Source organism: Anas platyrhynchos, chromosome 23, assembly GCF_047663525.1.
Source record: "Anas platyrhynchos isolate ZD024472 breed Pekin duck chromosome 23, IASCAAS_PekinDuck_T2T, whole genome shotgun sequence".
Taxonomy (NCBI): Eukaryota; Metazoa; Chordata; class Aves; order Anseriformes; family Anatidae; genus Anas; species Anas platyrhynchos.
In genome coordinates, this window is record NC_092609.1 from 7,219,008 (window position 1) to 7,232,567 (window position 13,560).

Here is a 13,560-nt window from a genome sequence, read left to right on the forward strand (position 1 = left end):
AAAACACAGAAGCACTGCTTCCACCCAAAAGACAAAGAAGAGCTAGGAATGAACAGGTTGAACAAGCTCCTTCAGAGGAACTTCATGGGACGACAAGGAAACTTCGTAAACACCAATCAGCAAAATTACTACAAGGTGATGAGCAGACTTCTGAGACTGCCCCCACAGAAGCATCTGGAAACAGAACTGAACTTGAAGTAAAGGTAACAGAAAAAAGAGGTAAGTCTTCAAGAAATGCTAGAAAACAACCAACAGAAGTAAAACCAGACATGTGCGGGATGGCACTTGAAAATACACAGAATGTTCAGAAAGCCAAGGAGACTTCAAATGAAACCATTACGGAAACAAAATCACCCACCAAAAATGAGAGGAAAGTATCTCTGGGAGATGAAGCGGAAAATGCTCAGGAAAATACTACAAAGGCATCTCAAAGATTAAAGTCAGAATCACCTTCTGGAGAGACAGATAAAATGCCAGTAACTGTTCTCAACTTGGAATTCAAACAAGAAGCAAACAGAACTAGAAGCAGGAGAGGGAAAAAAGACTCTTCAGAGAAGAAGGCTGATGAATTTGCCCAGGATGTAAACAGCCTAGATCTTATGCTTAAATGTAAGTCAGAAACAGAGGAATCTTCTCCCAAAGAGTCTTCAGCCTCTAGTTGTGTCAAGCAGGCACACCAAGTAATGAAAGACCAGAACAACACAGCTGACACATTGGTAACTGCTCTAAACAGTGATGGCATTGCTCATAGACATCAAAAGCAGACAAGAAATGAGCAGGAAGCAAATGAACCAAAGCAAACTGAAATCCTGCAAGAGAATCGAACACAGGCAAAAGCAAATGCATCAGCAAGGGACAAAAGAAAAGAGATTGATCTAGCAGCAGAGGCAAAAAGTTCAGCTTCTCTCCGGAGAAAACGTGGCTTGTCAGAAACTGATGACAAAGAGGAGAGTACTAATGAAGAACAAAACGTGCTTTTGGAATCGGTGTCCTGTGCAAAAGCAAAGCCATTAGGAAGGGGCAGAAGGAAAGAAACTCCTCCAGTGTCACACACAACTAATTCCATTTCTCTTAGAAGAAAACGTGGTTTGCCAGCAGATAATGGTAAAGAAGAGGCTCTTAAAGATCAAAATGTTCCGTTAGGAGCAGTTGTTTCAAGTCTAAAAGATCAACCAAAAAGAGGCAGAAGGAATGAAGCTGCCATATTATTAGAAGCCACAAGTTCTACTCCTGCTCGGGGAAAACGTAACTTATCAAAAGAAAGTAGCAGAAATAATAATCATAGGAAAGCTAAACAAATGATTTCTGAAAAACCCTCTTCCGAAGAAAAAATTGACCTTTCAAAAGGGTACTCAGGGAAAAAGTGTAGTATCACTTCACTGGCTGTTAGTTCTAGTTCACTTCAAGGTTTGCCAGAAGATGGTAAGAATGAAACTCCCAAAGAGCAACAGGGTATACTTTTGGAAGTAACCCAATCAGGAAAAGAAAATCCATCGAAGGCAGGCAGAAGGAAAATAGTTCCTTCCAAATCTGAAGAAACTAGTTCAACCTTTCTCAGGGAAAAGCTTGTCTTGCCTGAAGACAGAGGTCAAAACGGAATCCTTAAGGAAGGTGAAGGTACAGCTCTGGAAAATAACTCATCCCAGGAAAAACAAAGGCAACTGAGAAATAAGAGGAAAAATGTACAATTCAAACCAGAGGCAGCTACTTCTCTTCGTGACAATGGCAACTTGCCTGAAAACGGCAACATTTCGGAAATGCAGTGTTTGATACCCACTGGTTCTGAAGAAAGTAATCAGTCTGGAAAAGGAAAAGAGGTTAACCCTACCCAACAGACAACTTCCACTTCTCGCAGAAGAAAATGTCTGTTGCCAGCAGATGATGTACCACCTAAAAAATCAAAATCAGGTGAGGAAAAAAAAATATTTCTATTTTCTACATATAGCTAAGTCTAGAATTTTGTACAGGTTATTACTGTTGGCTGCCATAGTCTAATGTAAATAGAGAGTGGGTCTTTAATGTAGCAAAGAGAGGTAAGTAAAGAAGGGGCTAGGTTATCCTGTACAAACCAGATGTTTCTCCAAAGCAGAATGGATTGATTGTATGGCATCTGACAGCTGTATTCCTCTTCTGCTGAGTTATTCAAATGCTCTCATGCTCTTCTGCTGTCTCAATCCGTAACTTGCAGGTTAAATAACAGCAATTAACTAACTTACAGGTGGTTATGAGCATAGCATGATATTTACATTTGTAGCACCCATTGTCTGTGCTTGTTTTCTCCTAAATACCATCTAAGCTCCTGCTTTTGTATGTCCAGGTTTTGGGTAGCTTGTACAACTTATCCGTGCTGTAATGAAGTTGGTGCTAGAAGGACTTGGAGCTGTATTTGAGCTCAAATGACAGCAGAAGTTCCACATGTCTCTCACTTTTCCCGTTTTTCAGTTTTATTTTCCCCAAGCCAATAGAGCTCTAGCTTCAGACACTTGAAATATTCCCTAAACCTTTCAGCTGGATGTGATAAAATTTTAAAGATACCACGTTGTAATAAGAAATTATCGTCAAATAAATATAATAAAATGGAAGTAATGAATCTTTACAGATGCACAAAGAATTTTCTGGCAGGTTATGTGCATTAATCCTGTTGTGATTTGGCCATGCTCTCGTTTCATTTCTCTTCATCTCTTTATCTGTTACATGTGCTTATCCAAACGTAACACGTACATCTATTGTGGCAGGTTCCCCTCTTGGTTTATTGACTTCACACTTCTGCTAGTTTTCACTTCTTGACACTGCTACATGCACCTCCCAAAGGACTGATCTCTCCCAGTGCTTTTCTACCGGTCTGAATAGTTTCTTTTGGGGGGAGGTCCTTTTTCCCCACATGGATTTTAGTGGTGGTGCTTGGGTCGATGCTCATCTCTTGGAGCAGCTTCACTGGTCTGTGCCATGTGGATTCTTCCAGAAGCGTCCAGTGTGTTTGTTACAACTACAAGCCTGACTTTGCAGTTCTAGCTGGACAATAAATTAGTTGCTGTACATTCATTTTTGCTGTTTTTTTCTTCAGTGTTAGATATGTTTTAGTTTTACATATCAGTAGAAGAATTTTTAGCTAAAATAATAGCTAATTGGTTTTGGTGCTCTCATTAATGTTAACCTACTTTCAGAAATAGCTGTATGTCCTTGGGGACCTATTTTAAAGGATATTGGATGTGCAGAAGTGTGGGTTTTGTAACTGGTTTGTTGAACTCATAGATGTAAGCTTTGGAACGTAGTCATTAGGGACATCTCCCTTCAAAAACAATGGAACTGAAGATTGACTTTCTATAAAATGCTTGATTTATGATATAAATTTCCATTTAATATTTCTGTCTACGAATAGAGAATGATGAAAACGGATCACCCAAAAACGGGAAAAGAAACAAAACTGAAGAAAAACTTGAAGGCAACGTGAAGACAACTCAGACTGCTGGAGGGACGAACAGGACAACAAGATCAAGCACAAGAGCAAGTGCAAGAACAAGAAAATAGTCTTAACAGTTAAAGAGCCAGTTTTTAGAATGATTCTGTAAATGACATTGGAATTTTTAATGTGACTTGACTTACACTCAGATTTTAAGTTCAGATTTTGTAAAGCTATCGCTGATGATATTATCTAAGTACTTTTCTTAATATGTTTACAGATATGATGCCGCCTGTTTTAGTAGATACATATAGTGGTTCCTATACCATGCGATGCTTGTGCAGAATGGCAGGTAGAAAAATAAATCTTTTATGCTCGTATTTATCCCCTTTTTTATGGTAATGAGTACAGTAGCCAGGAAGCCATGTTACTTTACTGCCAGTGTAATTGTAAGCTATTTTCTGCTTAAATTTTATGTGCTTAAGTCTTATTTTTTCATTAAAGTTCTGTAAATATTCTTTTAAAAACTATAGATTTATTAGTAGAACTACTATGAATGAAAATGCTATTTAAAAAAAAAAAAAAAATTACTGAGAAGTACGGGTTTGTAAGCCGTTAAATTTGTAAACAATTTAGGACTTAAGTGTTTTGTGTTCTTAGGAATAATTAAAGATGTAATTACTACTGTCCTCTTACAACCATATTTAATTTTTTTAGCCAAATGCCATAATTTTTGGAAGTGTAATGTGGGTGCCTCTGAAATTCAGGCAATTCTCTTGTAAACATGGCCACGCTGTGCAGTGCTTGTAAAGGGAGGTGAGCACTGGGAAGAGGAGCAGTGAGCGTATGAGGTTGCGATGTTGCCCTTTTCAGAGCTGCAGCTGATGTGGAGTACTGAATGTGGTTTGGAGAATATTTTCTAGAGGTCAGTGTCTGCGGCCTGTGGATAATGTTGGCGTGCACACATCTCAAAGGGTGGCAGCTTTCTGTTCCTCTATGAAATGCAAAAAAAAAAAAAAAAAAAAAAAATTCAGCTCAGGTATCTATGCATTTTTAAAACCCCAGTTAAGAACCTACATTTTCATATAGTCTAGGAGGAGTAATAGATTTCTATGGAAGGACAGATAGAGTTTATTTTCTGATGTTTTTCTTAGGGCTTCTTTTGGAGAAGATGAATGGCCCTTTGGGCAAGTTCTGATTTGTGAAATCCGTGTTTTCAAAGTGTTACCACAAGAGGAGTGAGGGGTTGCTTCCACCAGCTTAGGTTGCAGCCTCTGAAATGAGAGGAGTATCTTCACCCAAGATGTTTAATTGGCTCTGTGGTGCAGGATTTATGATCATCCCAAATTCCAGGACATGTAGCTTCATGCTTCTTGTCTCAGCAACAACTCAAGCAGTAGGTCTAGACTAGTGACCTTGGAGTTTTACAGAATTTTACCGATTTTACTGGATCCATATGAAGTCCTTGCATGTTGAGCAACTCCAGTTTCCTTGCACTCATTTTCTCCTGCTCTGTTTGTGACTCAGTCTCCTTAACTGCAACAGGGAGACTTCACAAAGCCATCTTCATCAACCTAATCCTGTGTCGGCCCCTACTGGCTGCTGCTTAGAAGTATCCCTTTTGGTTGGTTTGGTTGTTTACCAAAGAAACCTGGTGATAGCCACCAACAGATTCAGAAGAGAAACAGGACAAAGCAGCTTGGCATTTGTAACCCCTTGAAGGTGATGTGCTTGGGATCAATTTGTCATTTGGCTTAGTAGCTTTCCCTATGCAATGTGGGTAGAAAGAGGAAATAACAGCAGCGCTTTGACCTCTGGAAGCTCATGATATAAGTACCCTTCTAGGTCAGCTTCACAGCCTTGCTGTCTTCCGTGTTCCAACCTGTATTTTTTGTTCTTGCAGTTATGTAAGAGAAGCAAGTGCCTCTAAGTTGCTCTTTGTCTGTCATTTCAGTCTTTAATATCATCCCATAATTATTCAAGGCAGTAATTTCTAACAAATCAAAGTCCTAAGGCACACCCCAATTTTTATTTTTTATTTTATTTTTTTTTTTCAGAATGAGAACAGGGCTGAACTCTTGTGCTGTGAGCAAATGCTCCATTTTAATTGCATTACACACAGCCTTAATGATAAGGGATCATTCCATCTTCCCTAATTTAGCTAGTACGTGTTCGATAGTGAGGCGGCCTCCATACCAGAGGAGATGAAAGCCTTGGGCAGAGGCACGGAGTTGTGAGGGTAGAGGAAGAACACTTGCCAAGTTTCCATCACTGCATTGAAGGAGCTGCCTTTTTTTCCATTCAGTAGCTGCAACTAGGATATAAGAGGGCATCTTGGCCTCTGTGCCAAGCTGTGCAAAGTGAAGAGCTCGTCAGCGAGATGAGCAAAGGGGCATTTTGTTTGGGTTTGTTGAGTGTCACAGGTTGTGCAAACAAGACATTCACCACACAAAAGCTGTTCTGCATAAATGTTACTCTTGACTCATTGGATAAAACCTAATTAAGGCTTTCCTAACAGGGCAATATTCTTTTTTTTTCCAAACAAAGTTCTTGAAAGAAGCAGGAGGGGGGATTCTCGGCTCCTTTTCACAAACCACTTCAAAAGAACTGAGAGAACACCCTTAACTAGATAGCGCCGCTAGGAGCAAATCATTTTTCATAGCACCTGGCACACTGCGTTAGGGTATCACACATCCCACCACTTCAGCTGTGGTCAGCACGTGACTGCTGATGAGCGGGGGCTAACGAAGCGTGCCAGAAGCTGGGCTGTGACTGCTTAACCCCACTGCCACACAGGGCCTGAGCTTGCTCCCCATTCAGCCACTCGGGCTTATTAATTGGGGCTGCGATCCACAGGAAAGTAATTGCTCTGTGGTTGTTTTCTGTAGAGCAGCTAATGCCCAGACTAAGTAAATTGACTTGAAATATCTAATTAATAAGTAAATAATAGTCCATAAAGAGCAGCTGACTCTGTCTGCTGAGATACTACAGAAATGGGGCCTCGCTTAGCAAAAGAGGTCCTAATGGCCTTTTGGGGCAGTGCAAGAAATTCCCTTCTAAAGATGATTGTTAGTTTTGTCCTTGCTTTTATTCTAAAAACCAGCCTCGTCCTAACTGACACCAGCAGAAAGAGTCCACACTCTTGTTTTAAGACAGTATCTGTGACTTTCATGCAGCAGAATTGGTAATTCTACAGGTCACGTTAAAGGTTTTATACAGGATTTTAAACTCAAGTATTTGGTGTCTCTGATTTGTTTTGAAGTCTGTCTCTTCAAAACTAGTAAACTGATATACATGTATATATATATGTATATACATGTATTTTAACAAGTTTTAAAGATCAGCAGCCTATGCACATCATTTCGGGGAGCAATGGTAACAGTGGTTTGAAGTAAATTATGTGTCTGTTTAACACAGAATGGGAATAAATAACCTACTTTAGTTGTAGAATCTCAGAGGAAAGCAAAGTCCTACCAACACACCTACAGTGAGAACAAGCTCCAGTGAACCATACGTATGCAAACGTTATAGCCTTATTGAGAAATAGAGCTGAACACAGGCATATTTTCTGATTCTAATTAATATATATATTTTTGTCTCCAGTGATTCTGTCTGATATCTCATTTTTTGTTTGCTCCTAGTTTGTGACTTTCTATGTATATGTAAAGTATGCATATAAAGTTATCAAAGTTATACACTTATATATATTTTTCAGAGCTGAGTTACCAATTTCTGAACATACTAAATGCATAATTAATACTTGATATACATTTAATATCTCTGTGGCAGTGAACTAATTTATTTTCTACTTTTATATTACTATTTAGTACAAGCTAAACATGAGTAAAGAATGGTATCCATCCCTAGGCATGTTGACCAGATCTGTACCATTACAGTAGTTCAGGGGGACAGAAGGTGGTCAACCTTCATCTCGTGAGACTCACAGCCCCACAAGGAAAAATGTGTCATAGGATTATTTTCTGTAACATAGTACGCATAAATATCTTGCAATTTGCTCTCAAGTATAGCTAGGAGTCTCAAGTTAACTATTTTCTCAAAAATTTTGATGGCAAATATAAATGTGCGGTTGTCATCCCATGTCTTGTGTCATTGGTCATCTCCTGAGTGTACACCGACACTCAGCTCCTTCCAGGAATCTTCACCGACTTTGATACTGCCAAATCAATAGCCTTTAGGTTATAAACTCTACAAGAAGCCAGGTATTTTTGCCTAAATTGAATGCCTAACTTGAAAGAGCCCTTCAGAGCTGCAACACAGCTGAAAATAATTCCCAAACTGCCCTACTTCGATTTCATTCTGCTTCATTTAATGTGTTTCTGGAAGGTGGTGGTGTCCTTAAAGAATGCAAATTGCAATTCTTTTATTACACGAAAATATCTTCTAAAATGGTCTGAGTCTCAAGCTAAAATATTCTGAGTCTTATGCTAGGTAAATATTCAAGGGAAAAACAAGGGTACCTATGCAGAACTTCTGAAAGAAAGTGACACAAAAATAATTTAAGAGAAACTCAGAAATTCTGTAATGCTTATTTTCAATACAAATTGTAAAATATCCTATGTGGAGGTATTTATAACTCCATCACTACCTTGATTTATTTACCTTTGGGATGTGACTTTACAGTGTCCTTTTCTGTCCCCAGGTATGAACTGTAAGTGATCATAGCAAAGACTTCATTTACTTATGTATTTATTTATTTATTTCCAAATACTGTTTGGCTTTCACTTAAAGAAATATTTCTGCATTTTTCAAGAGGCATAGACTGAAAACATAAGGTGGAGAAACAGCTGAACCTTAGCATTGGAAGTGTATGTAATTTTTAATATAAGGTGTATGTAATTTTTAATATAAGGAGGTGTTAAAGTGCCAGGCAGATGTCGCCATAATGTCTTTATCTGCAGTAAAACTTTTGTACACCACATAATGTGCTATGTGTCCATTGAACTAGGATGTTTTGACTATGGATTTTGAAAGAATGTAATTAAGTTTCTATATATGCCTCACTTCTTTTAATGTCTTGCCCTAGAAAGTTTTTGTTTGACAATAGTAAATAAAATAAAGTTGACTTTAATTCTGTGTTTGTGTTTTTGTTTGTTTGTTTGTTTGTTTTATATAATAAATGTAGCTTCCAGGAATTCATAAAAATATGTTTACAGTTACTCATGGCTTTATTTGGATTCATAGTTTTCTCTGTATGTGTCTATATATTTTTACATTTATAAATATATTTTAAGGAGGAGAGAGATATTTAGACAGTAGAACAGTAGAGAATGAGTACTAAATAATGTTGGTGAAGAGTGGTGGTGAATATCCATGGCCAGGTAAAATAAACATAAGAAAGAATATCACAGCTGCCTTTCTTTTCATCAGCAGACTGTTTCCTTTATACCAAACTAGGGAGACGTATAAGAAATTGAGGTGCCTGACAGTGCATCAGACTTTTTTTGGGTTCAATATATTTGAAAACTATATTTTGAAAGGCAAAAACATATATATATATTTTATCTGTCCAAAAGAAACAAGAACATTCCATAAATACCTGCAAGTATGTAAAGATAATATAATTTTCAGTAATGGTATAATATATACTCTCCAGAAAGGCTTTTAAATAAAATTTTAAATAACATTTTACATGGATACAGTAAGATAGTAAATATGCAGTCCATTTTATTATTATTTTTTATTATTCTATTTTTGTTTAAGAGCCTGGTCACATTTTATTAAAATGGGTAACTAAAATATTCGCTGTAAGGCTGAGCGTTTAGTTAACTCGGTATTCATATTTTCTAAGCAATCTTCCAAAAATAAAAAAATAAAAAAATAATCCTGACATTAGATTTTAATATTTCAAACCTGTACTGTAATCAATGGTATAGTTTATATATAGATATGTCATTTACTCTTGACTTTCTCTTTCATATCCAATATCCTTTCTGACTACTGTGAGTTCATAGCTCAAAAAAGTTTCTTGATAACAAGATCAGCTGCTTAATTACAAGAAAACCTGTATTGGTTTGAATTTTCCATCTTTTAATTTGTATCTTTCCATGGCATTCCTCTCCTGACTTGACACTAAGGTGCAATGCTATTTTGAGAGAACAGTGTGATTGTAGTTGTTAACCTTGATGCTGAGTTGTAAACACTATCAGGTTCGATAATTTCCCAAAGGCTGAGATCTGATGGAGCCAATTCTCAAAGATTAAAAGATATCAGGTAATTGATGATCTTTGAGGATGTCATCTCCATAGATTCTTATTTCAGCTTCCTTTCTTGCTTCTTTAGGATAGAATTTATGGTTTGTCCTCAGGGGAGGAAGAAAAAACAAAAGAAAACAAACAAACAAAATAAAACTGAAACAGGTGGAACTTGCACCCTTCTTTTAAAAAAAAAAAAAAAAAAAAAAAAGCCTTTAGGGTTACTTGCATCTCCAAAACTCAGTTAGTGAATATTCTGAGGCTTGTGACTTGCGCTTGTATGTGCACTTGAAGGGCTCAAATTTGGGGAGGCAATACACTGGAAGAAGGTGATGTAGAAGTAGAATTTTAACTGTCAGTTATATTGGGTCATCTGATAGCTTTTTATGGTACTCAGGGTAGATACAAGTACCTTCTTATGCTTAATTTGAGCACCTATCCCTAGCAGGAAGTTGAATATCTCTGTCTAGAACTATTCCGACTTCAGAACAGCACTTTAAAACACGTTCCTGACACAAATCCTTTATCAGAAGTGTCCAAGCATTAGGAGAGATTTGGGCTCACTGAACTGTGATGCAGCAGTACTTTGAAAGAGAAGTTTAATCAAGTTTGAATGCTTGAACAAACACAATATTCTGTGGGATTGGTGTTGTTTTAGTGTGTACCTGAATGCTTTTCCATTGCAAGAAAAACTTCTTAACAATAATGGCGCAATAAACTATTTTATTAACCATAAAACTTGCGTGCCATTTCTAGAAATGCATCTTTTGCCATTGAGAGTGGGAGATGAAAGGACTGCTCAGACTTGCAGCCATCTGAAAAGTATATATATATATATATTCTTTTTTTCTCTAAAAAGGGAAAAAAAAGTTAATATTTAACTTCCATATTTCATTTCCTCAGTATTATTTCCTTCAGTGACAGGATCGTATTTTGGAGGAAAAGACCTAGTTAAAGAAGTGCTAGTGGAGTAGAAATTGGGAAGTTCTGCAATTAAGAGCCTTTACCAGGCTCCTGGATAGCTTTGAAAGCATATAAGAAAATCTAAATGGCTACTGTATGGCTTAGAAAAGATCCCATGAACTTGTTTTTTTGCTATTTTCAGAGAGAGTTGCATCTACCTTTTTATCAAATATCTTCATGAATACCAGAAAAAATCCAGGTATCCTTGCCATTAAAATGTCAAAAAAAAATTGCCTAAAATCAACTAATTAGAGCTTTAAATTATATTTAAAGATTGGGCTTTTCTTAACAAGCTAAAAGCACGTTTACTAAGGCAAAGTAAGGCAAAGTGTTAAATCCTTGGTTTTGTTTGAGAGAAATATTCTGCAAGCCAGCCAACTGTGGAAGTTGTGTGAATTTTGTACTTAATATTTTGCGTACGTACATAAAGCTCCAAATGATCTATTTTTAAATAAAGGACAATGATAACACCCTGTAGGAGGGTCAGACAGATCATTTTGTCAGAAATCACATGTAAAACGAGGGCCAAATTCACTTTAATCGGACCCACCGAGAACAAGTTTCAAGTCAAAGCCTTCAACTCATTTACATCAACAGCCGAGACTTCTAGCAGTCTGACCTGGTAGCTGGGCCAGGTTAAAACAAACAAACAAATGAAAAACTTTCATCTGTTGCTGTTCCAGTCTGTCAAATTACCAAGATAAAATCATTTTACTACTGTGTTCTGAGGTGTATTTTAGTTAGTGAATTACTTCCTAGCCCTCCTCTTAACTGCCTGGTTCCTGTCAGCAAAGTCAGGCCCACCAATTAGCGCAGGCTAATTCTGCTCCTTTTTATATGTGTGCCTCCTTTGTTATGCTGTACATTGTTCACTAGTTGGGATATCTACTGACAATTAGGGAATGAGGCAGACACAAAGACTAATTTGATCACCCGGAGACCTGCCTCCCAAGATCCCTGTGTAGGCAGTGGAGACACAGCAGTACCTCCAGGGCACTCCAGCTGAGGTTTCAGCTCGCCTTCGCCCTCTAGAGAAGCCTCCTTCTTTCCATTAACTACAGGGAAAGACTGGCATCCCCAGGCAAGAGATGGCCCCTCTCAACCACGCTCCCATTTTAATAAGGGAAGTCAGCGACAGAGTTTGACTTTTGAGTTTCAGGGCAAAGGCTGCTCGTCCGCCACGCTGGAAACGGGCCTGGTCCGGCTGCCTGATGGAGCTCATCCCAGCCCAGCTCCCGACCTGGCCCCATAGGCACCTTGTGCCTCCAAAATCAGCAATTCCCTTTGGGCACACTTCTATGTGCTCTCGGGACACTCCTGGCCTCACCAGGAGGACAGAATGAGGGAGGAATGGCAGTGGGGTGAACCTTTCACGTGAATTAAAGTCATTAAGTAAGGTTCTGTTTGTTAGGTTAATTGCGGTATTGATCCTCCAAGTCCCTCAATTTGGAGTAGTATATAACTGATACAATTTCAGTTCAATAATTTTTGTTGGTGAAAACATGCATTTTACCTGTATTCAGCTTAGTTTCTTTATGCCTTTTTCCCTAGCCAGTTCACACACTGTCAGTTGTAGACTGGACTGCCTGTAAGTGTTGGGTGTATGGCAGACATCATGGATGATAACCATTGAGACACAAATATTTTAATTGTTGAACATTCAAATTCAAATGTTGGTCAAAATAGTTTTGATACCACTGGAAAAATTGAGAGGGAATCTGGTTCTTGAAAATTTAATCTTTATGAAAACACTTAAAGATGAGATGTCTTTAATTTATGAAAACAAATTATATCAATTTGACTCTTTCAAAGTCAAATTTAAAATTTCCCATCAATATCAACATTCTTCTGGCAATTTATTATTCTTTGCTATCTTCGTTTTTTGTAGAATCATTTTAAAGTTGTGAATAACATGCTGTGTGCAGTGTCTGTGTGCAGTGTCTCAGTGATAGTCCTATTATATGGTGAGATAAAATCACAGGCCTTCCTGGTTAATCCTGGATATGTTTCACTTAAAACAAACAAAAAACAAACAAACAAAAAAAAAAACAAAAAAGCAAAAAAAAACAAACAAAAAAAAACAAAAACAAAAAAAAAAAACATTTTTTTGCTGTTAAACCTTACATTCTGTTAAGGAAAAATTCAGGTAAAATAAAGTGCAAGACTGAAAGGCTTATGGCAAATTTGTAATGAGGAAAATATTTCACAGAATCGCAGAATATCCTGAATTGGAAGGAACCCACAATGATCATCAAGTTTAACTCCTGGGTCCTTAAATGACCGCCCAGAAAATCAGACCACATGTCTGAGAGCACTGTCCAAATGCTTTTTGAACTCGAGCAGAGAGTGAGGACAGAGTGAGGTCAGCACTTAGCACAGATTCTGGAACTGTATGACGCTTTTTGTTGTAGAAACGTACTGGATGCTTGGACACTTGTACTGGATGCTTGGACGCTCGTACTGGATGCTTGGACACTCGTTAAGATTCAGCTTGAAATTGTGATTTCTGACTACAGCAAATCCTTTGGAATCATAAATAGCTGTGAAGTCCTGTTTACACAGCTGCCAGTTAAGGTTATTGTGTCTGTTTTGCTTCGTAGTTGCGAAATCTTGGGCAGAAGTGGTAAAATTGGGTGTTGCAAGACCACAGGCAAAGGCCGTTAAAAAACATGCCCCAAAACGAAGACCAATGAAGAAGACAACACAGTCACCAAAGGTATTTGTTTTACTTCTTTTTAAGGTTTGGGGGTTTGCTTAACCTTGAAACAGCTTGTTGGCATTTAACTGCAGAAGCTGGAAGTTTGAGATTTTGGCAAGATGTTAAATGGGTATTGGTGTCTTTCTCACAGCGTGTAAATCTACTTGAATTTACTGAAATGTATTAATTCAAAACATCTTAAGAATGTATCTAAATAACTAATTGTGTTGGGTGGATGGAGTAAGTATTTGTCCCTTGTCTGTAGTTGAAGCTGTAGTGCTGTTTGA

The 13,560-nt window shown here is 37.7% G+C and overlaps 2 protein-coding genes across 2 annotated transcripts in view; both read left to right on the forward strand.

Moving 5' to 3' along the window:
* LOC139999314 (uncharacterized) overlaps nt 1-3,528 on the forward strand; it is a 39,180-nt gene extending 35,652 nt beyond the window's left edge. The window contains 2 exon segments of the mRNA XM_072027097.1: nt 256-1,908; nt 3,380-3,528. Of these exon segments, the coding sequence (XP_071883198.1) occupies nt 256-1,908; nt 3,380-3,528 (1,802 nt within the window).
* Nucleotides 3,529-8,702: 5,174 nt separating this feature from the next.
* Nucleotides 8,703-13,560, forward strand: part of LOC139999315 (uncharacterized) — a 31,368-nt gene continuing 26,510 nt past the window's right edge. The window contains exons 1-2 of the mRNA XM_072027098.1: nt 8,703-8,739; nt 13,176-13,292. Of these exons, the coding sequence (XP_071883199.1) occupies nt 8,703-8,739; nt 13,176-13,292 (154 nt within the window). The remainder of the gene's footprint in view (nt 8,740-13,175; nt 13,293-13,560) is intronic.